Consider the following 24,789-nt stretch of genomic DNA (forward strand, 5'->3'; position numbering starts at 1 on the left):
CATGCGCCCAGCTGTCCGGCGGTTTCGCAGCGCTCGATTGGCCTCGCCCACCAATGCTGCCGCTGATTTGCGATCACAGCAGCCTTGGGGGCTCCGACAGGCTGCCAATGGACTCTTGCTCAACCAGCTCGTATTCGATGATTTGACAGGCGAGCTCGCTGAGTCGCTGCAGCTCGTCTCTGGGGAGCCTCAACGGCAACAGTTGCCTCTCTATCAGTCCAGACGGGCGCACCTCCCACCCCGTCGCATCTACAGAGCACAGAGCCTATTATTTAATACACTACAGGGCACCGCTGCTGCTGGGACGCCTCCCGCCGTCACCTGGCCTAGCTGCGTCGGGTCATTCCAAACTCTCCAGCAGCCAAACTCTTGCCGGCTCCACCACACTCTTCCGTGGAAGCAGACACTCAAAATAAACTCTCCTCGCCGTGCCAATGACAGCACGCTCAATGTTGACACCTGAGCGCCCAGCCAGAAACATGCAGGTATGCCTGGTCGCAGTGGCATCGCAGCAACGCGAGGCAGAAACAGATCCGCGCACGCAAAACAGACACCTATCATCCAAGCCTGTCCGCTGCTTTTTTGCCTTCACCGGCTGGCAGGAAGGGAGGCGGTAATGCGTTGTTATCACCAATGCGACTGAATTTGCGACATGGTGGAAGCAAAGCTGGGCCAGCATCCCGGGTTGTTCTCTCACCGCTCGTTCCGCATGCCAATGGATGAACCCACAATTCGACACTTGAGACTCAAGCACCAGACGCAGGGTCGTCGTCGTCTGTGTTGACGCCCAATGACTTCGTAATAAGACCCCGGGCCGAGCAGATTGCTGTCCAAATGGCAAATAGTGCTCCATCCTAGAGCTGCGAGGTGTCGATTGTCCGTGGCTAGGCAACCACCTTCACACACCTATTATTTGCTGGATGAATACATTTCAGCCTGTGGCGAATAAACAATACATTGCACTGCCAACCATTCAATCATAATAAAAAATAAAAAAAAGGATGGAATTCCAAGAATACTCTGCATACATAAACCTACTGACATAACGAAAGAGGTACTGCCTGGGCCGGTTGTAGCTAACAAGGATCCAGTGCTAAAGCACATAGTAAGGTAGTGACTAGCTGCGTAAAAGAGATATCTTCCACCACACCAGATTACTCATACAAGGCCATATCGCGCCGAAAAACTCGGAAGTCAAAGAGTAAATAAGAAACAGAAACCCCTTCCATGGAACCTCTGAGTGGTTGGGGTTGTGGAATCTCAGCAAGTGGAATCCATTGAATCAACGACTAAATCACAAAGTAGCTGCGGCTTTCTTCGATTGCCGCTTTGGTGGCTGCTGGCCGTACACCGACTGATACTCTTTCGTGTACTCTCTAGTCGCCTCCTTGGCTAGGTTGACATATTTCTGAGATGTTTGGGTTAGCAATGAGAACTATTGTGGAGTTGGGAGTAATATTCTCACCTCTTGCTCAGCGCTCGACAGGTTTCGCCAGGCTTGGCCAATATGAACCATTTTCTTCGTCAATTCCAAGTGGTCAAACTCGCCGCTTTGAAGCTTCTCTTGGGCGAAGATGATATATGAGGTCTTTGGGCGTTTGACCTGTCTTGAATCCGAGATCTCTCGAACCGAGCGCTTAGTAAGTTTGCGGAGCCTTCGTCGTGCGGTGTTCGCTTCTTTGATTTGTAGCGCTGTATGACTCTTCACCCATTGCGCAAAAGCCTCTCTATTAGCCTCGACGTTGTCTTTTGCGACGGCCCGGAGGCGCTATATTCGGTTAGTTACGCTTAATTGTAGCGTGAGATAAAACACACCTCAAGCTCCGAGGCGGACAAGTTTTTATATGCCGCAGTTTTTTCCGAAATGCCTCCTTGTTGCATCTGTTGAAGCATAAGTCCGAACGGGCTGTGGGGCAGAGCCTTGGGCGGCGATAAAGCTGCAATCTTCAGCTCCTTGATTTCCTGCCTCTCCTTCTTCTTCTTCAAAGTTTCCTTCTGTTTATCCGTCAATGCCTTTCTCTTCGGCTTCTTTGTGGCCTTGGACTTCGCTTTGCTTTTTGGCTTGGGTTTCGACTTTGATACCGTTTTCTTTGTCGTTTTTTTGGTCGGTTTTTTAGCCGCAGTTCCCTGGGGTCTGGGCTTTTTCGATGCAGCTGCACGGCCTGTGTGGGCCTTGGGTCGAGCGGCAGCAGTAGCATAGGAATTTCTCAAACGAAGGGGAAGGGTCACGATACCCGCATTGCCGGTCAATGATGTTGATTGAGTACCTGTAGACGTACGCAGAGAAAGGTACGCAAGTCGTTGGGTGTCACGGGGAGTCAACCGGCGAAAGATGGTTGTTGCGCGGCGCGCAAGAATGTAAGCCATATCTTCTTCGCTGCCAATTAGCCCGTTATACAGTCCACAATTCCAGTGGCTTATACCTGATCTGTGGGATGCTCCAACTGCCGCGAGTGCATAGGACAAAGGTTTATGATATCAGGCAATCCCGGGAATTCGTAGAACTCAAGTGTGCCCACACGACGAGGTATTTCGATTTGAACCAAAAGCAAAACGCATCCCAGCACAGCCGGAACAGGAGGTTGGTTTGTTTTGGTTGATCTGGGCAGCGAGGCGCGACTGCGGGTCACGTGGACGGCATAGTGGATGAATCCAAGTGCGCGGAGTAGCCATGCACATAGTTAACTACATTCAGGGTGAGCTGGCAGGAAAGTGTAGTCTCTGCATCCGACTGCTCACTGGCAGAACTACTAATACCCCACACTGTCTACGAGCAGCGTCGCTTTCATACAGTGCATGTTCTGCTCAAGCTGCATTGAGATGGCGTATTCTTGGCGTCTTAGTCATCCAATTTGAGTTTATCTGGCATTGCCTCTTTGGGTTCAAAGTCATTCGCTTGAAGCGTTGCAACCAGGCGTGAAGTCGTCAATGCAGCAAAGCAGTTTGCTACATCTCTACCTTACTTCATTTCTGCGGGTTATTTCATGCTTTCGAGTCAGTTTATGGGTTGATTCTAGACTGTACCGAAGGCAGTCGCTTTGGTGATTTGCGCCCAAAAGCCATTCCCTAGACAAAAAAGTTAGGATTTGGCCTACGGAAATGGCCAGAGAGACTCGCTCACCATCGCCAGTAGGCAGTACTCACTCGTCGTCGAAACGAAGTCGCAGGAACGGTGACTACTACGATAAGAGCCGTCGCGATGATGGCAAGGTTAACAGGAGGTCTCGAAGTCCTACGGTAAGTCGGCAGGCTGCTGGCATTGGAGATTATACTAACATGCTTATCTTTCTGCAGAGACAATACCGTGATAGAGACTATGACAGACATCGAGACCGAGATCGAGACCGAGATCGAGACCGCGATCGAGATAGGAGTCGAGAGCGTGATCGTGGTTCCGGCCGTGATCGCGGCCGGGATAGTTACAGAAAGCTAGATCGCTCAATGGAGAGACGAGAAGACTACAGGGATGATGTACGTGATGATACTTCATATCGTCCAAGCCGGAGGGATCGGTCACGACCTAGATATCACTCACGGGATCGCCACGATGGCAGAGATTATCGCCACCGGAGTCGCGACAGGCGACATGACCAGTCTCGCGACCGCGGGCGGAGACGAAGAGACGATTCCGCCGATTCGAGATTCGCGTCTAGGCGAGACGCAAGTAGAGATCGCACAGCCAACAAGGCGTCAGCTACCAAGCCTCGGGAGGTACAGTTTTCTCTCACTCAATGACGGGAATGGATTCCGCTAATAATTTTCTCAGACCTCCAAGCCGTCAACCCCACCAGCCCAGACCGACGAGGAGAAGAAAGCAGAAAGATTGGCAAAGCTGGAGGCTTGGAAACAGAAACAAGCCGCTGAAAAGGAGCGAAAACAAAAGGAGCTCGCCGCCGCCGGCGGTGCGCGCAGTATTCTTGACGAAATTGATAAAAGATCTGGATTGAGGCAGACAATTGTATCAGAAGCACCTCTGACACCTCAGACGTCTGCACATACACCCTCGAAAACAATCAATTCAAAACCATCTACAAGTAAGACCCCGAATCCATCAGAACCCGTTTCGTTACTCGGAAAGGATGTCACCGCACCCAATGGCTCTACGTCGACCTCACCAAGTGAAGTTGCACTCACAGCTGTCAAGGATACACACACTGGTATGTGTCCCTAGTTCTAATTTTACATGTATTGGTAATAGATGTTTTAACCCTTTTGCTTAGAAGCCGCTCCATTAAAGGCGCGAGGTAATGTCAGCGGGTTTGGTTTTGGTACCAAGTCCGCCGCCGAACCGGAGAAAGCGTCGAAACGTGCGATCGATTTCGGGGATGAAGATTCCGGTCGTAAAAAACTCATGAAGCTTCCAGATCATTCCCTTGAAGATAACATTGACACTGTTAACGGAGATGATAACGGTATTGATGAAGGAGATGACGAAGACGATGTTGATATGCAAGACGGCGGAACAGAAGAGGAAAACGCTGCTGCTGCGAGAGCCGCAGCGGAAAAACGCGAGGAACGACTTCAAAACGAATCTTTAGACGTACCTCCAAAATCCGAGGAGCAAACAGACAATGCAGGTGCCGATACAGGCCCAGAAGTCCCCGCAGACGATGCTATCCCTGAAGCAATGGACGTGGATGAGGGAGACATCGATCCGCTTGATGCGTTCATGTCTGGTTTAAAAGAAACGGTTAAGAAAAGACCCTCCCGATTGAATACTTCAAAATTGAAGCATGAGCCTGAGCCCCTTTTTGGGGATGGCGATGATGTCAACCTAAAGGCGATAGATCTTGAAGCCGACGATTTTCTCGCAATTGCGAATAAGACTAGGAAAAAAAAGGAGTTACCGGCTGTCAACCATGAAAAAATGAATTATGAGCCGTTCCGGAAGAATTTCTACTCAGAGCCCGTAGATTTGGCCGGACTCAACGAGGAAGAGGTCGTTGCCTTGAGGGCAGAGCTCGATGGTATCAAAGTCCGGGGCGTCGATGTTCCCAAACCAGTGCAGAAATGGTCGCAATGCGGATTAGGAGTCCAAACTTTGGATGTCATTCGCAAGCTTGGATATGAGCAGCCGACCTCGATTCAGTCACAAGCCATTCCAGCCATCATGTCCGGGCGGGATGTGATCGGTGTTGCAAAAACTGGGTCCGGAAAGACTATTGCGTTCTTATTGCCCATGTTCCGTCACATTATGGATCAAAGACCCCTTGATAGTATGGAGGGCCCAATGGGGCTAATTATGACTCCTACTAGGGAACTCGCAACTCAAATTCATAAAGAATGCAAACCATTTCTGAAAGCCTTGAACCTTCGTGCCGTGTGTGCATACGGAGGCGCCCCTATCAAGGATCAAATTGCGGAGTTAAAGCGTGGAGCGGAGATTATTGTCTGCACACCGGGCAGGATGATTGACCTTTTAGCGGCTAACTCCGGGAGAGTCACTAACCTGCGACGTGTAACATACGTAGTGTTGGATGAAGCTGACCGAATGTTTGACATGGGATTCGAACCACAAGTGATGAAGATTAGCGGCAATATCCGCCCTACAAGGCAATCCGTTCTATTTTCCGCAACGTTTCCCCGCAACATGGAAGCACTCGCGCGAAAAACGTTGACGAAGCCCGTGGAGATCATCGTTGGTGGCAGGAGTGTCGTGGCACCTGAAATTACGCAAATCGTGGAAGTTCGAGCTGAAAACACGAAGTTTGTCCGGCTTCTCGAACTCCTTGGTAATCTATACTCAGATGACGCGAACGAAGATGCGCGTTCTTTGATATTTGTGGATAGGCAAGAAGCCGCTGATGGTCTGCTTCGGGATCTAATGCGTAAAGGATACCCCTGCATGTCAATCCACGGAGGAAAGGATCAAGTTGACCGCGACTCTACCATCGATGATTTCAAAGCTGGAATATTCCCTGTCTTAATTGCCACCTCGGTAGCAGCGCGAGGACTGGATGTCAAGCAGCTGAAATTGGTCATTAATTATGACGCACCCAATCACCTTGAAGACTATGTCCACCGAGCTGGCCGCACGGGCCGGGCAGGGAACACGGGAACTGCTGTTACGTTCTTGACAGAAGACCAGGAGCGATATTCCGTAGACATTGCTAAGGCACTGAAGCAAAGTGGGCAGGTTATCCCTGATGCCGTGCAAAAAATGGTTGATTCCTTCCTTGAAAAGGTTAAGTCCGGGAAAGAGAAGGCCAGTGCATCTGGGTTTGGTGGCAAAGGCTTAGAGAGGCTGGACCAAGAACGGGATGCAGCACGAAATCGTGAAAGGAAAACATTCAAGACCGGCGACGAGGGTGAGGAAGAGGAGGAAAAGGATAAGAAGGAGAAAGACAAGGGAGAGGATCTCTTCTCCAAAGCTGCTTCTGCCGTACAATCCTCTACGACTCCTGCAGCCGCTACATCAACTGCTACTCCTGGTGTTCCCAAGGGCATTGATCTCGACGGGAAGATTACCGTGCACAAAACCGAGCGGCCTGCTGCAACTGCCACAGGCAACAATCCTCTTGATAAAGTGGGGTCAGCGGTTGCCGATATCCATGCTCGCCTCAACAAGGCTGGAGTCATGAGGTCTGGCGTTCCCATTGACAACAAAGGCCCTGATGCCGGCGCCTTCCATGCCACTCTCGAAATTAATGACTTCCCCCGTAAGTTTCATTTTCTTCGATCCCTGCTCCCTGGTTTCATTTACTCTCTAGGAATATTTACTAACGTTTCTATAGAAAAAGCAAGATGGGCCGTCACCAATCGCACCAATGTCGCAAAAATCCTTGAAGCAACAGGCACATCCATCACAACCAAGGGCAGTTACTATGCCACTGGCAAAGAACCGGGCCCCAATGAGAATCCTAAACTATATATTTTGGTCGAAGGTGACACTGAAGTTGTTGTAACTAATGCCATGCGCGAGCTTATGCGCTTATTGAAAGAGGGCACTATTGCGGCGGTGGACAGCGAAGCCAGAGCTCCAGCAAGCGGCAGATACAATGTTCTATAAGGAAATTAGATATTGGCGTTCTCGATGCAAGATCGTATGCGGCGGTTCGCATTTTGGCGTTGTGATGTCTTGTCTTTGCTTCCTCTCTTGTAAATATGATAGTTGAGATCTCATTTCCGGGATTCCCGGGGTTTGTCGTTTCCAGATGCCTAAAGCAGATTACGGCGCCTAGACTATCCGTCCAAAATCACAAGTGCATGGCCTAAGAACGCTCACAAACAAATATCAAAACTGTAACTATACCAATAACCAATTGCAAGCTGTTACAAGGTTAGACAATATCAGTATATGGGCAGTGGGGTTCGCCCTCACAGGTCATTTCATCAGTCCTCTAGACCAACATCGCTGTATTTGGCACACAAAACAAGATAACTAGACAAAGCACGTCATTTATTCCCATCTCCTGGACGTCTCGGCAGCATCGGTAGCCCTGCTGGCGCGCTCCGCCTGGCTGATATCGTTCAGCGTCTTTCCCTGCGTCTTTGCCTTCTGCGCAGCAAGCTGCGAACCCAATTTGCCTTTAGTCGAGGCCGCGTTTTGCTTTGCAGCTCGTTCCTATAGCCAGGTAACACATGTTAGCACGGAGTAGTTAGATGGGTGGATGATTGGTTCAACTCCAGGAAGCAACTCACCTCTGCTGCACGCGCAGCAGCACTGCGCGCCTCCACATTACTACCGCCCGGCTGATCGCTGTTGTTACCCAAAACTCTTCCGCCTTGCGACGCCGGAGTCGTCGTGTTCTTGGGAACGGGGATACGGGCGGCAGTGGGTTGGGCGCCGGAGTTCCCGAGTGGGCGGCCTGGCTGCGCGAAGTGGTCATCGGAGTTGGAAGACTTGGAACAGAGACTCCCCATCGTTCCGAATAGTAGATAGTTAAAACAAAAAGGGCTATAAAAAGAAAAAGTAGGTGAAGATGAAGGGCGCGGTGGAGAACTTCCTCCTGCGCGAATCCGCCTGCACCACGCCGCCTCGACTCGGGTCCCCAGCAGTAGTGACTCAGACAGCTGCGTGAGTGTGATGATCAAAGACTCAGCGCGCCAGTCGTACGTTTCCTAGTCTGCGGCCCAGGGAATTATCTGGTTTGATCCCAGCCAGAGAACTTAGAAGATGTTGCGCCTGCAAGTGGCTGTGGAGGTGTGGATGCCCGACAGCCACCTCCCGGGTGGCTTACGTACGTTGGTCGGGGGCCAGACAGAGGGCTGAAAATTCTAGATTGGGCATGCTGACAGATACAGAGGATAGTTACTTAGCTCCCAGCAATGTGGATTGCGGCTTGCTACGTATGGGCGTAGTATTACTATTTAGAGAAATTAAGACTATGGTGAGGAGAGAAAAAAGCAGTCCCAACAGCTTCCGTGAAGCTTGTTTCCTACCCTGACAATTTGTATCGAAAAACACGGTTGAGAGAGGCCCGGACCTTTCCAAATAAAGTCAGATGCTCCTTGTGGATCTTCAGGAAGACCGCCGGATCCGAGTGTTGCATTATCATAGCTTGCTTCGGCGGGGTCGTAGCAATAATGTCATCCTTCTCCGCATCGGATCGGGCGGCTGCCATGTCCTGAAAGAGCTCGTCCATGAGCTCGTCCACCCCGGCACCAGTTAGGGCTGAACACTGTCGAAACGGCGCCTGGATACTTTCCGCGAAAGCCTCGCCTTCCTCCACCCGGACCTGCCAGGCGTTGTGGGGAAGATCAGTCATGGTTGCAACAACCAGCACAGGCAGCCCCTGCGCGTGCGGCAGCTCGGTCTGCACGTCTGCGTGCAGGCGTTTCAGGGCGTCAAACCCGGCGCGATGGGCCACAGAGTACAGCAGGATGAGGCCCTCTGGACGGCGGCCTGTGGTAGCGTCGGAGATGCACTCAGATGCGACCAGCTCGAGGACAAAAGAAGCTTCCCCGGTGTGGTGGTCTCTCCGCCCGGAGCCGTCCCAGAAGACGTCATATTCCACGAAAACCCTAGCCGTGTGCTAAATAGAACAAGACAAGAGCGGCATTAAGTAACTATTTTCTAGCTTTTTAGGCGAGAGGGGCATGCGGAGAGCTCGTGTCGGGCCAAAAGAAAGTATGCTTTTTATGGGGAAAAGGGGGGGAGGGAAGGTTGACGGGCAACTCACCCGCACAATCAGGCCTCGCTTGCCGACGCCGGGTTGGCCAACGACCCATGCGGTGAAGACCTGCCTGTTCGAGGCGGGAGTCTGGAGAGGGTTCGGCAGCAGGTCCATTCGGCGGCCGGACTAGTTCGAGTTTGGGAATAGGGGGCAGGATCCAGGAGAGGGCGTGCTATGCCCGCAGGATGGGAGACAGAACAGCAGCCGGAGAATATGGTGTGACGCCAAAGGAACGGCTGGGGGGGGGCGGACGCATCCCGCACCTTTTGATGGGATGGTGCAGGGCTGTGACAGGGCCGGCAAAGCTAAGTGTTCCTGATGCGGATCAAGGAAAATGTTTCATTTGCAGCGGTCGGCTGGCGGGCGGTGATTGGTACGCAGGACGTGTGGCGGCAGGGAAGGGCCCAGCGGTGGCGGCGGCAGGCTCGCGTGCGCTGGACGGCATTGGGAGAGGCTGCGGCGGGCGAGGGCCAGGCGGTGCGTCGGTGATGCCAGCGCGAGGATGCGCATGTCGCGATGTCGCCGCATAGGGTAATATGTTTGTCGCGGCTCGTGACCGGCCACGGCTGCCGGTGACGGTTGCTGCCCGGCGCCGCCGTACACGCGCGGTACACGGGCTGACGAGGCCGTCCCCGCCGCGCACGGTATAGCGCTACCGGCCGCCAAGCGCGCCGGCGCCTGAGGGCTCAGCCGCGCACGTGCCGCCAAGGGCCGCGCGTTAAGGCGCTGAGTCAGCCGCCGCCGCTCCGCCGCCCGCAAGGTCCCCAGCGCTGTTTCCCGCGCGATCGCGAGCCAAACTCGGCGCCCGTTTTGCTTTTGCGCAACCCAGCCCCTCGCTCTGTGTCGTCCTGTCAGATCCTTCGAACGTACGTCAGACGCCCGCTCCGTGTCCCTGTGGCCGTCGCCGTCCGCCCGCCTGCTGTCAGTCTCCCGTTGGCTGCTCCCGAATCTGCTGCCATCGCCGACTGACCGGCCTGATATCGCGAGCAGCCTCCCTCGCCCGGCCCCAACGCCCATCCCACGAAACCCTCCCGTTTGTCCGTGGTCGAGCAGCTGAGGCTGTCCGGCCCTCCGATCTCCTCTTGGATCCATGTCGCCCAGGCCCGACGCGGATCCATTCTGTCTAGAATGCCACTGGGAAAACTATCATATGGCGGAGAGCGATCTGCTCTCGCCATCAGAATGCTTTGATATAGCCTGCTGGAACAACTCGGATTTGGGCAACCATCTGTCCTCCTGCGACGGCCCCGACTGCTGCGATATGGACGACTGTGCTCGCGGCTGTGCCGACGTCTGCGACGGTTTCGTCGACTGCGACAAGTCCACCATCTGCTCTGAGGCCTTTTGCGACAATTCCAACTGCCAAACCGAAGGAACCGCCTGCTTCGACAAAGACTGCATCGGCTCTCACTACGACCACGACGCCTTTCTCTCCCAGAGCGGGCCCCTGAGCTGGGACTGCCTGAGCTTGGTGCCCGACCGCTCCAATAACTGCGGCTTTCATGACGACGGCTTAGAGAGCGCCCTTTCTTCGCATATGCACTCTCCAGGAACTGCCATCCCCTCCGACATATCGTTATCCCTCAAAGACTTGGGCCACAACTTTTATGCTAATCAGAACTCTTTCAACTCTCAACCTCATATGCCTCCTCCGCAATGTATAAATCACAATCTCGACGCTATCTGTGTGAGCAATATGACCGACTTTTGCCACACTCTCGGAAACTGCGCATACCCACACCGATCAGCAAATCCACCTTCGACTCTTGGAAACTGCTCTGAGACCTCCGCGCCTTATGCATCACTACACTCTTCTCGAACACCACATCATCATTACCATCACAGATACTCCTCCCTTCACACACTAGGATCACAATTTTCGCGACGACGACTAGATGCCACTCCCACTGTCACAGAATCGACACGGACTACTCCCAGTTTAAGTCTCCAATCAAGTCCGGTTCCTACTTCATCATGTCGGGACCTAAACAGCGTCGGCCCCTTTGATTCACCAGACTTCTTAGGCACAGAGGAACTGCATATCTGTCGATGGATCGCTCATAGCTCTGACAATGCAATCTGCGGAGCAATATTTCCCGATGCGGGCAGCCTGCAGAAGCACCTGACGTCGGTCCATGCTGATCCACGACAGGGGTGTCAAGGACAAGGCTATTATTGCTGCTGGGACGGATGTTCCCGGCCGGATGAGCCCTTTTCCCAGAAGTCCAAGCTCCAGGGTCATTTCTTAACGCACAGTAATTGTACGCTCTTACCTCCCACATCCCCTGCCGCTGCGGAGCCCGTCGGCCTTGTGCGTGGATACTAATAATGCCGATCTAGATAAAAGTTTTCAATGCTCTATATGCGGTAAACCGTTTGCTAGACAAGCCACGCTGGAGCGACACGAGCGAAGCCATCGTGGAGATAAACCTTATAAGTGTAAAGAATGCGGGAAGAAATTTACAGATAGTAGCGAGCTGAGTGGGTTAAATCTAGACAATACTGGTGCCTATTCGGTTCTAATTCTTGACAGAAACGCACATGCGCACTCATACGGGCGAAAAGCCGTTCAAATGCACGCACCCGGGCTGTACCTTTGAAACTGGAGATGTATGTATCGGTCCTTGAATACGTTAATTCCCATCCATACTAATATTTTTAGTCTTCGAATATGTCCAGCCATAAATTAAGTATGTCAATACTGGCATCTGTTCCGTGCACCCGTTTGACAACAATGTTGACTAATATACTTTGCGCAGCTCATGGTGAGAGGAAACATAAATGCCCGTACCCCGGGTGTTCAAAGAGTTTTACAAGGCCAGGTAAGTCACCTGTGAAAACATGGAAGGGATGGCTGGTTAATGACAACTCCGCTGCATCTAGACCAGTTAAAACGACATCTTAAAGGAACCCACAAACACACGAATATATTGCCTGTCCGGTTAACGTCGCCTCTTCGAGACACGTCTATCCCACAAGTTTAATATCTTTAAATGAAGGCTAATTGCATTCTTAACCACAAACCCAACCAAAAATATATTCAGATAATGTAGCGATGACTGTATACAATGAAAATAAGCCAGCAACAGTAAATAACACAGATATATGAGAAATGATACGATATTCAAGCAGTCATGTTACATGCATATGTACTCCGCAATAAAGATATCGCCATCTGATATTCAAAAGAAAATGGGTTTATTCTGCTCGTGATTTCTCCTCAAGAGCCTCTACGGCGTTTTTGAGTTCCCGTATTCGCTGCCCAACCCGACGTTTAATCTCCTCTTTAACCTCTGAAGGTATGTGGCTGGAGAGAGATGCTGTAGATTCGCCTCCTTGGGCAGGTGACACAGACTCCGCACCTGTATATTGTGCATACGCACGGTCTAGATCATCGAAAGCCTCACGCAGCGATGCCCGATCAGAGGCTGCATATATCGTCGCACCGTCTGTAGATTCTGCGGCGATTTCCAACTAATCGAATGTCAGTTCGGCAGCACATGGGAGGGAATCCAAGAGAAAAGGTACCTCGTCTTTGGCGATCTCGTATCTATGCCCGGGCTCAGTCTGAAGAGTTCAACTAGTTTGTAGGGGGGGTCTGATTTGATAGAACTTACAAATCCTGTAGTTCCACAATGTACTCGTCCGCAGTGGGCTGGTTGGGCTCGTTGATAGAGTAGCTTCTTACATGAATGTGATCTGCCGGTAGGCTTGGAGTATCCAGAAAATGACGATATCGTCTCAGACTGCGTATGCTAGAGTAGCTGCTGATAATGGACGTATTCATGCGTGCAAATGGCGCGACGATGCCTCGTTGCTGTCGTAGGCGGGGTCTGAAGAGGCATGACGCAGCTGCGCCATTTGAGAGGCAGGCCCAACGAGCATGTTGCCCGCTCCTAGTAGACTGCGCAAAAATGCTGGTAGGATACATTCTGAACAGAAGTTCTACGGTTATTATGGGGGTTCATCAAATGATGGAGCTGTGACGATGCTGGCTAAGCTACCCGGGTAGTCAGGTGACGTCACTCCCTATTTGGGAGAACATCAGAGTATCAACTTCACGTCTACAATTTTGCTCTACGCAGCCCCTGAAGCTTAGATGCGTCCCTTTTTGCCCATTCCCTCATCAGCTTCCGCACAATCTTGCCACTAGGCAGCTTGGGCACCTCGTCTATGAGCTCAACACCACCCGTTAGCCACTTGTGTCTGGCAACGCGGGGTTTGATCCACTCCTGAATCTGCCCTCGAGTTGGAGGATTCTGGCGCTGTTTCGCAGCTTCTTTGAGTACCACGTATGCACGTGGAAATTCTTCATCATTTCTGTGGACAATAAATTTAGCATTCGTCGCTGTCCAAGGCGATGCCCGGAACTCTAAGTAAGAGCCAGACTTACAGTGTCAATCCTACGACAGCAGCATCGGCAATGTCATCATGTTCCAGTAAGACGGCTTTCAGCTCTGCTGGCGCCACTTGGAGCGCGTTAACCTTGATAAGCTCCTAGCTCTCACAGTGTTAGTCTATGGGCGCTAGGGATGCAGGGAAAGACTACACGCCTTTTTCCTGTCTACAATCCAGAACCAGTCTCCGCGCGAGACTGCAATATCTCCAGTCCGAAGCCAGCCATCCGGCAGCATGGTTTCTTTGGTGGCTTCTTCATTTTTCCAATATCTCATGGCGACATTAGGCGCCCGGATGTACATTTCCCCGGGCTCCCCGTCGGCGACTTCATTTCCGTGGTCGTCTAGAAGCTTGCACTCGCAGTTTGGGTCAAGCACCCCAGCGCTGCCAGTTCTAGGCACCGAGTTAGAGCTAAAACAGTCAAATTTCGTTTGGGGTCATCCATACTGGTCTTTCAAGCAGGCGGGGACTCGCATGGCGCCCGTGGTGACCTCCGTCATGCCCCATCCTTGTTTGACGGTTACTCCATATTTCCTGGCTACTTCATTCTGCAGCTCACGCGACAGTGGGGCGGCCCCGCAGGATATTTCGAGCACGCTGCTCATGTCATACTTGGCTGTCTCTGGCCGTTTGCTTAGCATCACCATGATTGGCGGCACTAGGTGGAGATGTGTAATTTTATAATCTTGGATGGCTTGGAGGAAGTCTTCAAACACGAATTTCTTCATCACATATACAGGGAATTGAAGATGAACTGCAAGAAGAATGGTTACCATTTGCCCGTATGCGTGATATAGCGGCAGAAAGCCCAGCCATTTGTGCCTGGGGGGCCCTTCAGGGCCATATTGTTTCAAGACATCGCGTGTAAAATCCGCTTGCGAGACATTCGCAATCAAATTCCGGTGACTTACGCAGACGCCCTTGGGAAGGCCCGTGGTGCCAGAAGAATAGTTGATCGTTGCAATTGTCTCCACCGCTTCAGTGGGACTCAGCTCCGGCCATTGGTAGTTACGCGCTTCCTCAGGATCTGCTAGCAAGTCACGCCAGTCACGGACTCCATCTCGCGCACTGACCTCAGTTTCTGAGAACTGGAACAACCGATCGGCAGGTATACCAGCTCGCTTTGCCGCCGTGAGTGCCGTATCAATTAAAGAAGGATGAACGAGAACGAGTCTGGCCTCGGTGTTGCTCATTTGATATACCACTTCTGCAGGCGTGGGTCAGACACAAAACAGCTCAATACGTATAGTAATAAGAATAGGCCGAAGATCTTCACAAAATCCTTCTCGGGCTTCCAAGGCCTAGACGGGCCTTGGAGTGGACTCACCATCAACGCTATATGCCGGGTTAATGCCGCTAAATATTCTCCCGGACCCGATAATGCCTAGATATGCCACCGGTACGAATATCTGGTTAGGCGTAAGGATAAGTACCACTTCGCCCCTCTTCACGACCTGTGCTCCTGCATGATCCCGGAGGGTTTCCAAGCTCAAGCTCAGACGTCTGATCCAACTCAGGGCCGCGGCCGTGGAGAGCTGAAGGGCAGGGTTGGCAGCATCAAGCCAGATAGGATCGGTGGCGGAATGCAGCTGTGAGCCTGGGGGGAAAAGGAACGAGAGGAGGTTGCATGATGGGATTGAAATCGGTGCAAAGGGAGATTTCTTCACCATGGTTGCGATGTAGTTACTCCGTATGTGCCCTGATTCGTATGTGTGAGATGGATATAGAGGCGGTGCTTCAACGACAGTTCAAGAGGAGGATGGATCCCACAGAAGCCTTGGGGGCGAGGTGGAAACCTCCGCAAAACACGACTTCCATGCAGCACAAAGCCTGCAGAACAAAGGGAGAGGACCAGAGCAACATGCATTGCTTTCCGAGGCAGCGCTGGCCACCTCGGCAAGCACCTCATCACCCTGCAGCGTCCGGCCCAGATGGAAACCCCGTCGCTAACTAACAAGAGGAGACGACGCTAGTTGCTGCTAAACCCGCGGGCCGAGCTAGCGCCAACCATTGGATGATGATCCTGCGCCATGCGATTTGTATCAAGAAGAGCTTCACAGACAAGGAGGACTTTCCGCTGCCAAGGGCTGCGCACAACGGCCCTCTGTGACATAGGCTGCGTGGAGGCCACTGCTACATAACTACGAGTTGACAACAGCTCGGAATAAGACAAGACTACCACCTCTATCAGTTCCATTATCTATTATCTAGGTCCGGTCCACAACGCCTACTAGAGACATGCCGACTCTCATCTGTCGCTATTTTCATTACATAGTAGCTACTATTTTGTTTTTTTTTTTTGATAAGCGACATTCGAGAGGCTCCCATAGCCGAAAACAAAAACAAAAAACAGTACTCTATCACTATGTACAACGCAACCTTGAGAAGATGACGGCCTCCCTCCAGGCATTCGCGAGTGCACTGGATTTCAGCGTCTGTCTTCCGGTCGCTTTGACCACCGCGACTTTCCGTGGCCGTAATCGTCGCGGCGGTCTCTGTGCAGGCCCCGCTCGTGCTGATCCTTCTCACCCTGACCGCCTTTCTCATCCGGGTGTGTGTGGACGCCGTCTCGGTGGCCTTTCTCATGGTCATCGTGCTGCTTGCCATCATGGTCCTGGCCTTCATGATCATGGTCGTCATCGTGATCATTATCATTGCCGTCATGATGGCCATTATCATCATCATGATGCCATTCCTCGTCCTGGTGTTCCTTTCCATCGTGGCAGTGCTGGTCATACCATTCCTTGTCCTGGCGATCTTTGTCATTGTTGTTCTGGGGACGTTTCGCCTCGCGGCAGCGTTGATTGCGCCATTCCTCGGTCTGGTACTCTTGACCACCACGCTTGTTATTAAGATTAGTATTATGGTGATCTGTCCCATGCTTGCCGTCCCAGGTACGATGACCCTTTCCGTCATCACGGTCTTTACCATTGTGTCTGTTATCCTGTCGGTCGTCTTTGACTCGCTGACGATCCTTCTCCTTCTCCTTCTCCTTACCGCCGCCTTTCTTCTTATCCTTGGAGTTGCCCGGCTTCCGACACATGTTAGGCACCGGCACGGCGGGTGCCTTACGAGACGCCGCGCGCCACAGGGTCTGAGTGTCCGGGAGGATTGAATCGCAGCGGAGCTGCTTGAGTGAATTCAAGAAGGTATCGTCTTCCTTCTTGCCCTTGCCATTCTTGCTGTTGCTATTATTATTATTATTATTATTCTTGCGGCGGCCCGCCAGAACCTCCATCTTGGCGGCCTCGATCGGGAGATTGTTCCGCAGGCGCTTGGCGGCCTGCTGGCCTTCCTTGCGGAGACGGCGGCGGTCTGTGAGGATGCGGAGTTGTTTGAGCGTGTCCTTGGAGGCCCGGACGGCGCTGGTACCCTCCCCGTCAGACTCGAAGCGGTTGACGGAGTTGATGTTGGCCTTCCAGATCGCGATGGCCTGCTCGACGTCCGCTTCCCGGGTGGAGAGGGACACGCCGGCGAGGAGACAGAGTGTGAGTGAGAGTGATAGAAGCTTCATGGTGGTGAAAAGAGACTAGTATCACATACCCGGGCGTGTGCATGTGTTAGGGAGGGAATGTATTAATGTGAGGATCCTGTCTCGAGTAACGGGTGTACCCCTTGGGAGATATATATACCCTGACGGAGAGCACAGAAATAACAGGTTGGGAATGCATGATGCCACGATGTGTATTCTTTTCCTCCGTCTCTGCCTTGGATTTTCATTTTATACGGGCCAACATGAAGTGGTGGTGGTGCTGCCAGCAGTTATAATAATATAATGCCTTGATTTGCAGCTCCCCCCCCTTGAAAAAGCAGAGAGAGAAATCCAAGGCGTTTGGACACTTTATAGCATTCATGTTGTCTGCGAACGGGGTCGGTTACATTTGCCCATGTGGCTTGGAATGCTTGAATAGAGGAAACCTGCAGGTGGCTGAAAAGCCAGGATTGCCAAGGACAATCTGCTGAAGTCTATGCGTGGCCCGGGCGTGACGACGCCTTGATAGTAGTTCAACGTAGCTGGCACTGGCATAGTAAGTCTAGACTGGATTCGTAGAGAGTTTTGCGAAATCAGTTGCATCGTGGAGGTGAGCTTGAATTGATATTTATTTTCTGAAAATCACATCAAAAGTGGAGGGCAAAAAGGCCGAGATGGGGTTCATAAGCTCATGATTAGATAGTAAAGGAGAAAAATGTTTCTTAGTCATCAGGGGTTCAGGCAGTTATTTCTTGGAAAATCGTAGCGTCATCATGGGGAACTTCTTGGTCGTTGACAGCGGTCAAAAAATAGCAAGTCCACAAAAGGTCATAAGTAGGCCGTTAGAAACACAAAATCATTAATAAAAAAAAAAACGTTGCCAGAGGCGAGGGACATCAAGTACAAAAGACATTAGGGTTGTTAACTTCCTTGATACAGGGCATTTGGGGGGCCTAGATGCGCCCAACGACACAAAAAAGGCCTCATATTAATTAATACCTATGGGACTTCTCATATCTATCACGTTTGTCGTATTTATCATATTTGTCGTGGCGACGAGGCCGATTCGCATCGGAATAGTCGTCATAATAGTCGTCGTGGTCGTCGTCGTAGCGGCGGCGGTGCTGGTGCTGGCGCTTGGAGCGGTGCTTGTCGGACGGCTCGTCGGACAGGCCGAGGGCGGCCAAGCCCTTGGTGACATAGGCGGACATGCTCTGGCTGCGCTTCTTGTGGCGGCGGTTGGCCTGGTTGCTGACGTCGCTCGAGTAGCCTGACTTGGGCGAGCGGTTGCGGGTTTTCGAGTAGTGGTCAAAGGCCTTCTTGCCGGCGGCGGCGAGCATGCCCGTGGTTGCGAGGCCGGCCAGCCCCGCGGCACCGCCGCCACGGCCGCGGCTTTCGGATCTTGCGCGACGGGAATCTGGGACGAGCCGTCAATCAGGAGATGCAAACTAGTCAGGGCGGGATTGAAAGGGATAACTACCGTTCTTGCCGGAGCCGCTTTCGAGCAGCTTGCCAATGCCACCGGCGCCAATAGCCGCGGTCAGCACGCGCCGGCCTTTCTCGCCGGTCCAGCCACCGGGCGCTTTGCGGGCACGGTAGGCCTCGGCGGCACCAGCGGTCAGCGCTGCAGTCAGCACGGCCTTGACGTCCTTGCCGGGGCCGGCGCGATTGCGGTCAGGCGAGCGCGAGTAGCTTCTGCTGCGGTCACGGCGGTCGCGGTCGCGGTCACGGTGACGCGGACGGCGGGCGTCGTAGTAGTGGTCGTCGTCGTCGTAGCTCCGGTCGCGGCTGCGGGTGCGGCGCGGGTGGCGGCTGGAGCGGTGCGAGGACGAGGCGCCGGCCGGGTCGCCGAGGCCCAGGGCAGCCATGGCCTGCTCGCTGAGCGACTTGCGGCGCGGCGGCTTGGGCGAGGGCGAGCGCGACGAGGCGCTGGAATACGACCGGCGGCGGCGATCGTCTGGGTACCAGGGGGCGGTTAGTCATTCATATTGTCCTTGTTCTTATTATTATTGCTCGTTTCAGGACTCACCTCGCGGGCGGTGCGGGCGACGGCCGCTGGTGCGGTGGTGGTGGTAGCGGGTGTCATCGTCGTCGTGGTCGTAGTAGTCGTCGTCGCGGGCCCGCGCGGGGTGGGAGCGGGAGTGTCGCGAGCGTTTCGGGGCGGCGGCGGGATCGGCGTCCATGGGGAGATCGTCGGGGCGGGCGCGGTGGGCGTGGTCCTGGTAGTAGCCGGCAGCAGCCATGAGGGAGAGAGAGAGAGAGAGAGAGGGAGGATGGAGGGCGAGTCGATGGCGATGGCGAGAGAGAGCGAGAGCGAGAGCGAGAAGTTGGCAGCGCTTGGCTGTGCTGCTTGGCGCGGAGCCTCGAGAAGCATCGCGGCTTCACCACCATCGCCATCACCATCCTCTCTCTCACTCTCCAGCCTGGATTCCCTGGAACCTCGCGGCTGCAACCTTGCCCGGCCCAGCTGACGCCCTCACGCCGCCCGCGACACGCTCAGTCTGGCTTTGGCCCGAGCCCACGCCCGCTGCCCGTCTCGTGTTGCCGCTCGCCACCACCACCACCACCACCACCATCATCACCAACCATCATTCATCGCCCCCCCCCGATGCAACAGCACGCCAGCCCGCGGATGGTCTCCGGCATGCGTGGTCGTGCGCTGCAAGGTTGCCATGCGACGAGTTGCCCGCAGCACGGCTGGCCGTTTAATTACACGCTGCCGGGCCGTTGGCCTCACACGCACACAACCCTGCCCTGCGCCCGTGATCTCCTTCACCCACGCTCTCTCACCCTTCGCACCCCTGCCCGCGGCCAGCCAGAGCGGGAAAAAGAAAAGAAGCTGGAGAGAAGAAAATCATCGCGGCAGCCCGCCAGCCCTACCAGGGCCGCTCCCTGAGATGACGCTCCCGGTGCCAGCAGGGTCCAGAGCCCGGCAACCCAACCCAGCCAACTACTTTTGTTTTGAAACATTCTTCGCACACATCGTCGTTAAAATTTGGTTACGCCAGCTGACGTCCCTGGGGGGTCCCTTTCCAGGGGTTGGCCCTCAAACGGCCCCAGACAAGTCAGTCAGTCAGAAGTGGTTGGCCCCTGCGTTTCCAGACCCCCAAATTATGATTCTTTTTATTACCCAAATTTGCGTGAATACAAATGGGATCCCTGCCAGGGATCTCCTACACGCAAAGGGAAAAAAAAGAGAGAGAGAGAGAGAGAGGCGGAAAGAGAAAAGTGCCACTCTCATCTAGATGCCTCCGTATAAATCTGACTTCGGATACTACATCACCACACTGCATGGGTGTCTGCCTCGGCAGGGCAACCTCTCCGGTTCCCGACGCATCCAGAACGAAGATCCACCTAAAATGATCACTCTGCTGCATCTTGTAGTAGTTTGCGCGCCTCCACTTAGCCGAAGGAAGGGGGTGCAAAAGCACTCTACGGAGTAGGCCCTAGTCAACTACTCTAACTAAACTAGTTAATTTAAACTAGCTGGGCGAGCTAACTAACTAACTAATAGCTCAACGGACAGGCCCGGCCGTCATTTCCAACTCTTGAGCTATGTTCGCGACCCCGTCGCCGTTGGGTACGATGATGGAAGACGGGCGCCCGGACTCTTGGTATTTTTTCTTATTTTCTTCTTATTTTACCTTTTTTTTGTTCTAGACGGCCGGATTCTGCTCAGGAGCTGAAAGGATGGCGCACACAGAAACACACACACACACACATCCCGGCAGCGAAAGAGAAAGCATGCGTCATGGATTTGGAATAAATAATACGTCTTGACAGCCAGTCGGGCCTCCTCTGTGATCATGGTAACAGCTTGCAGCCAATCACGCGGCTTCAGGGCCTCACTGAAGTTTGCCCCCCGGACCAGGGCTGTAAAATTATTCAGGCCGCCGCATGCGTCTACCGAACCGAGCTGGCGTGCGAGTCAGGGGGTCATCTCGTGATATTTGGTAATATCTTGCCAATAATCGTTCTATATGAAGAAGGGGAAGAAGAGAGAGAGAGAGAAAAAAAAGAAAAGAAGAGGTATTTACCAAGAAATAAAGGAAAGAAGAAAAAGAAACAATCAAGTATAAGCAGGGGATGCTCGTGTACCACAGCAGCCCTCTTCCCGGAAAGAAAATAAAAAGAAAAAGAAAAGAAAAATAGCAGTCATTTTGTTCCGTCTAACGCAAAACGTGCCCCAGATATACACAAGCAAGTCACACGCACGCACACCCAGATTGAAGGGAAGGGGGGTGTGGGGGGGGGGGGGGGGGGGGGAAAGGGGGGGGGGGGGTTTGAAAAAAAAAAAAAAAAAACAACGTTCATGATGACAGCAAAACAAGCGGTTTGAGGGCTGACACAAGGCTTGTCCTGTGGATCATTTGGTGATCAAAGGCAGGGTGTGCCAGGGATCTTCTGAAACAGCCATCCTTCCACAGAAACACGCCTGGCGTTCAACTGTCAAATGTTGATCAGTGGAAAGAGAACGAGAGAGGGAGAGGCAGAGAGAGAAATGGTACTCCGTAATAACAGGGCAAACAGAGAAAGAAAAAAAAGGTAATATAATAACAAAATGAAGAGAAATAATAATAATCATACTCAAAACACGATGCTTGTTCGCAAATACCACCCTCCCCCGCTCCGTCCTTTCAATCAATTTAACTCGAAGTTGGACGACGGGGCATGGCGAGCATGGTTCTTCGGTGCGCTCGACCAACTGCTCGATCTCAGGGACGTCGGTGACGAGTCCAAGTCCGCCTGGCCGTACCCACCACCAGCAGCAGCAGCACCGGGCCTGGGCTGGGGAGTGGAGCCGGACGTGGGCCAGGACGACGTCGTGGTAGTGGTGGTGGTGGAGGGCGGCGGCGGCGGCGGCGGGGTGAGGTCGCGGTCCAGGGCGCGGTGGGTGCGCTGGTGCTGCTTCATGTTGTCCTTGCGCGTGAAGGCCTTGTTGCAGACCGGGCAGTGCACGCTCTTCTCGCCCGTGTGCGTCTTGCCGTGGCGCGCGGCGTGGCCCGAGGTGGTGAAGGTCGCGGCGCACGCGTGCGAGGATGCGTAGGGACAGGGGTACTTGTTCTTCTTGCTGGGCGGCGGCAGCGGCGGCGGAGGACCCTGCTGCTGCTGCTGCTGCTGCTTGGTGGTGCTGGTGGTGGTGCTGGTGCTGGTGCTGGTACGGGTGTGATGTGCTCCTCTGGCGCTGAAGGGCGAGGGTGGTGACGGCGACGACGACGGGTGTGGCTGCAGCTGCGCGTATGCGGGGGCCTGAGCGGCGGCGGCGGGCGGGGATTCGGTGTAGAAGGCGCGCGGCGAGGAGTCGATGTCGGTGTATGTCGAGCCCGAGCGGGCGTGGTGGTGATGGTGATGGTGGTGCTGCTGCGGGTGTTGGTGGTGGTGATGCTGGCGGCGGTCGTCAGTGGTGGTGGTGGTGGTGGTGGTGGTGGTGATGGCGGGCGCGGGCCTGGCTTTGGGCGCACTGCGCGGCACGGCGAAGGACGGGTTGTCGTCGTTGTTGAGGATGGACACCCGCTTGGGGCGGCTGTGGTGCTGGACGAGGTGGTGGTGGTGGTTGTCGTGGTCCATGATGCACCGCGAGGGCATGCGGGCGCGCAGAGGCGTGGATGAGCGGTATCACACAAACTAACGATGGACAGACTGAACGACGGGTATAGATAGAGACGGTCACGGAGCGCAGCCGGACAGGCGCATCGCAGCCGACCACGCGGCGCCTTATAACAGCACCGCACGAGAACGCGGGCAGCAGCAGCAGCTTGTGTTTCTTTTGGGGAGAGAATGAGGGCGGGCAGCAGGGCAGGCAGACAGCAGGTTGGCAACACGATATCGTGGTGCTCTCGCTGCTTCTACTTCTTTCTCTTCTTCTGCTTCTGCTTCCGCCCTCCCCCGGCGGCCAAGACACGCTGCGGAGACCCTTTTGGCTCGAATTATCAGGGGCCCCGGCGGGCGGAACGCAGGGCGGGCCAGCCGAGAGAGAGCACGCGTGCGGGTGCGCGGGCCCGACCACGACGCTCCCGACCACGACGACGGCCAAAAGGCAAAAAGCAAACGGCAGCACACACGAGGGGGGGACGGGCGATCATCGCGCGCGCAGGGCCCAGGGCTGCGACTGGCGGCGGGCTGGGGGGGAGTGTGATATTACCCAGGTAGTTAGTCGGTCCAGGGCCAGGCCACGCTGCGAAACGGCGGCACCCGCCGAAACAGCTCGCTGGCCCTGCATGCTTAACTAACTACCATGTCCGTCGTGCTCATGTCGCCGCTGTCGTCGTCGTCGTCGTCGTCGTCGTCGTGGGAGCTGTGCCCGCTGGCTCAGGGGGCGGCGGCGTCAGGCTGAAGGCGGGCACCGCAACCCGCGGGCGGGATCGCGATCTCGCAGCCGGCGCGCACGCACGCACGCACAGAACAAGGCCCTGAGCCCGTCGTCGGATGCGCGGGAGAGCCAGCCAGCCCGGTTCTGCGGGCTGGTTCGATGCAGGGACGTCTCTTCTCATCTGCCATGGCCAAGCCCAGCCAGCCAGCCAGTTATTAAGCCCCCCGTCGCGTCTAACGCCCGCCCGACGACGAAACGGCTGGAGGCAGCGCCTGGCCTTCGTGTCCACAACGAAGAAGACGAAGCAGCAGAAGAAGAACAAGACGAGACACACAATCAAACCACGCTCGCTCGACCGGCCGGCCCGGTCCGCAACGAGAACGCGTTCTCGCCCGCGTGCCACGCCCCGTCTGCCCGAACGCCAATCCAATTCGGCCTGCCTGCTACACAGGCTGCGTGCGCTTGTTCTCGCGGAGCCCTTCCTTCTCTGACTAGTGAGTTACCTCCCGGGAATGCTTTACTTTTACTCCGGCGAGATTTACTTCGTTGGCTAGTTAACTACGTGGGGAGAAAAGAAAGAACACGCCCCATGTCGGGCAGGGCCCAAGAGCTGTTGTGCATCACGCTGGGATTGGATTTCTCTGAGCTAGAAGTATGCGGGCGGGAGCAACTCGCCTGTCGCGCCGGCAAATGAGAGAAAAAAAAAAAAGAAAAAGAAAAAAAGGGAGGGGGGACGGAGCTGATGGGATAGTTAGTCTCGCCCGGAGGAAATGATATACACAACGGGAAGCAATAATGTAGAGAGCGAGAGAGACAGTAAGAAAAAAAAAAAAAGAAATCGCAAATCCTAGAACTGTATGCATGAAACGTTGAGTCTGAGTCCCCTCATCCATGACCCCCCCATTTATTAGCCAGACCAACGTTTCCGGGTATATCCTTTCATATCGCGCTGCGAATTATTTGCCTTACAAGATCGAGTCAAAGAGAGTAAAGAAGAAAAAAGAAAAAAGGGGGTGATTCGCTCGGAGATTGATTGCCTGCTTCAAAGACATCCATCAAAAAGTTAAAAAAAAAATAAAAAAAGAGAGATCAAATCCGCACAGGCTAATGTAAAGCAGGACAAACACGCGATGAGGCAACCAGCTCGAACAGTCAGCCAAAAAACCACAGTCCACACGACAAACCTGCATACCAACGTGTGGCACCAGGTCGTAGAATGTAGGTATTATTAGTACGATACGGCCGAGTCTCTTTCTGACTCGCTCCGTTCCGAAATGGCACCGATATCATTTTGATGTGTGTACAAGGGCGCGCATGCCGTGCAAGGGCGATGCGCGAGGCCGAAGAACGGCCACGAGGGGAATAATGCGGGTGTCGAGGGTATTTTTATTTTTGGTGCTTCTCTCTCTGCAAATACGATGTAGTACGGCAGGATAGCCGAGAGGAGAAGACCACGAGCATGATGCAAGCCTGGGGCGGACGAAAGCAGTCCA

General features: G+C 53.9%; 9 protein-coding genes across 9 annotated transcripts; 2 read left to right on the forward strand and 7 right to left on the reverse strand.

Moving 5' to 3' along the window:
* Nucleotides 1-1,294: 1,294 nt before the first annotated feature.
* On the reverse strand, nt 1,295-2,367 carry LOZ57_004699 (uncharacterized protein; the record flags this gene model as incomplete). The annotated part of the gene is made up of 3 exons (XM_049253740.1): nt 1,295-1,408; nt 1,466-1,768; nt 1,816-2,367. 3 exons carry the CDS (start codon nt 2,365-2,367, stop codon nt 1,295-1,297), a joined length of 969 nt encoding a protein of 322 aa, XP_049107304.1.
* Nucleotides 2,368-3,099: 732 nt separating this feature from the next.
* Nucleotides 3,100-7,009, forward strand: PRP5 (pre-mRNA processing RNA-helicase; the record flags this gene model as incomplete). The annotated part of the gene is made up of 5 exons (XM_049253741.1): nt 3,100-3,237; nt 3,295-3,711; nt 3,767-4,157; nt 4,221-6,659; nt 6,735-7,009. The coding sequence occupies 5 exons, from the start codon at nt 3,100-3,102 to the stop codon at nt 7,007-7,009; spliced, it is 3,660 nt and encodes a 1,219-aa protein (XP_049107305.1).
* A 390-nt stretch (nt 7,010-7,399) lies between these two features.
* LOZ57_004701 (uncharacterized protein) lies at nt 7,400-7,863 on the reverse strand (the record flags this gene model as incomplete). Its single annotated transcript, XM_049253742.1, has 2 exons — nt 7,400-7,564; nt 7,642-7,863. 2 exons carry the CDS (start codon nt 7,861-7,863, stop codon nt 7,400-7,402), a joined length of 387 nt encoding a protein of 128 aa, XP_049107306.1.
* A 515-nt stretch (nt 7,864-8,378) lies between these two features.
* Nucleotides 8,379-9,230, reverse strand: LOZ57_004702 (uncharacterized protein; the record flags this gene model as incomplete). Its single annotated transcript, XM_049253743.1, has 2 exons — nt 8,379-8,975; nt 9,123-9,230. The coding sequence occupies 2 exons, from the start codon at nt 9,228-9,230 to the stop codon at nt 8,379-8,381; spliced, it is 705 nt and encodes a 234-aa protein (XP_049107307.1).
* A 1,147-nt stretch (nt 9,231-10,377) lies between these two features.
* Nucleotides 10,378-12,100, forward strand: SUR1 (zinc-finger protein; the record flags this gene model as incomplete). Its single annotated transcript, XM_049253744.1, has 6 exons — nt 10,378-11,377; nt 11,457-11,597; nt 11,650-11,726; nt 11,779-11,806; nt 11,876-11,938; nt 12,000-12,100. 6 exons carry the CDS (start codon nt 10,378-10,380, stop codon nt 12,098-12,100), a joined length of 1,410 nt encoding a protein of 469 aa, XP_049107308.1.
* Nucleotides 12,101-12,314: 214 nt separating this feature from the next.
* On the reverse strand, nt 12,315-13,047 carry LOZ57_004704 (uncharacterized protein; the record flags this gene model as incomplete). Its single annotated transcript, XM_049253745.1, has 3 exons — nt 12,315-12,590; nt 12,645-12,666; nt 12,734-13,047. 3 exons carry the CDS (start codon nt 13,045-13,047, stop codon nt 12,315-12,317), a joined length of 612 nt encoding a protein of 203 aa, XP_049107309.1.
* Nucleotides 13,048-13,180: 133 nt separating this feature from the next.
* Nucleotides 13,181-15,184, reverse strand: LOZ57_004705 (uncharacterized protein; the record flags this gene model as incomplete). Its single annotated transcript, XM_049253746.1, has 5 exons — nt 13,181-13,436; nt 13,510-13,613; nt 13,685-13,907; nt 13,962-14,721; nt 14,842-15,184. The coding sequence occupies 5 exons, from the start codon at nt 15,182-15,184 to the stop codon at nt 13,181-13,183; spliced, it is 1,686 nt and encodes a 561-aa protein (XP_049107310.1).
* Nucleotides 15,185-15,942: 758 nt separating this feature from the next.
* On the reverse strand, nt 15,943-17,028 carry LOZ57_004706 (uncharacterized protein; the record flags this gene model as incomplete). Its single annotated transcript, XM_049253747.1, has 1 exon — nt 15,943-17,028. The coding sequence occupies one exon, from the start codon at nt 17,026-17,028 to the stop codon at nt 15,943-15,945; it is 1,086 nt and encodes a 361-aa protein (XP_049107311.1).
* A 4,599-nt stretch (nt 17,029-21,627) lies between these two features.
* Nucleotides 21,628-22,554, reverse strand: NRG1 (transcriptional repressor; the record flags this gene model as incomplete). The annotated part of the gene is made up of 1 exon (XM_049253748.1): nt 21,628-22,554. One exon carries the CDS (start codon nt 22,552-22,554, stop codon nt 21,628-21,630), a length of 927 nt encoding a protein of 308 aa, XP_049107312.1.
* Nucleotides 22,555-24,789: the final 2,235 nt, after the last annotated feature.

The sequence above is a fragment of the Ophidiomyces ophidiicola genome (assembly GCF_022830035.1).
Source record: "Ophidiomyces ophidiicola strain CBS 122913 chromosome Unknown scaffold_20, whole genome shotgun sequence".
NCBI classification, from domain to species: domain Eukaryota; kingdom Fungi; phylum Ascomycota; class Eurotiomycetes; order Onygenales; family Onygenaceae; genus Ophidiomyces; species Ophidiomyces ophidiicola.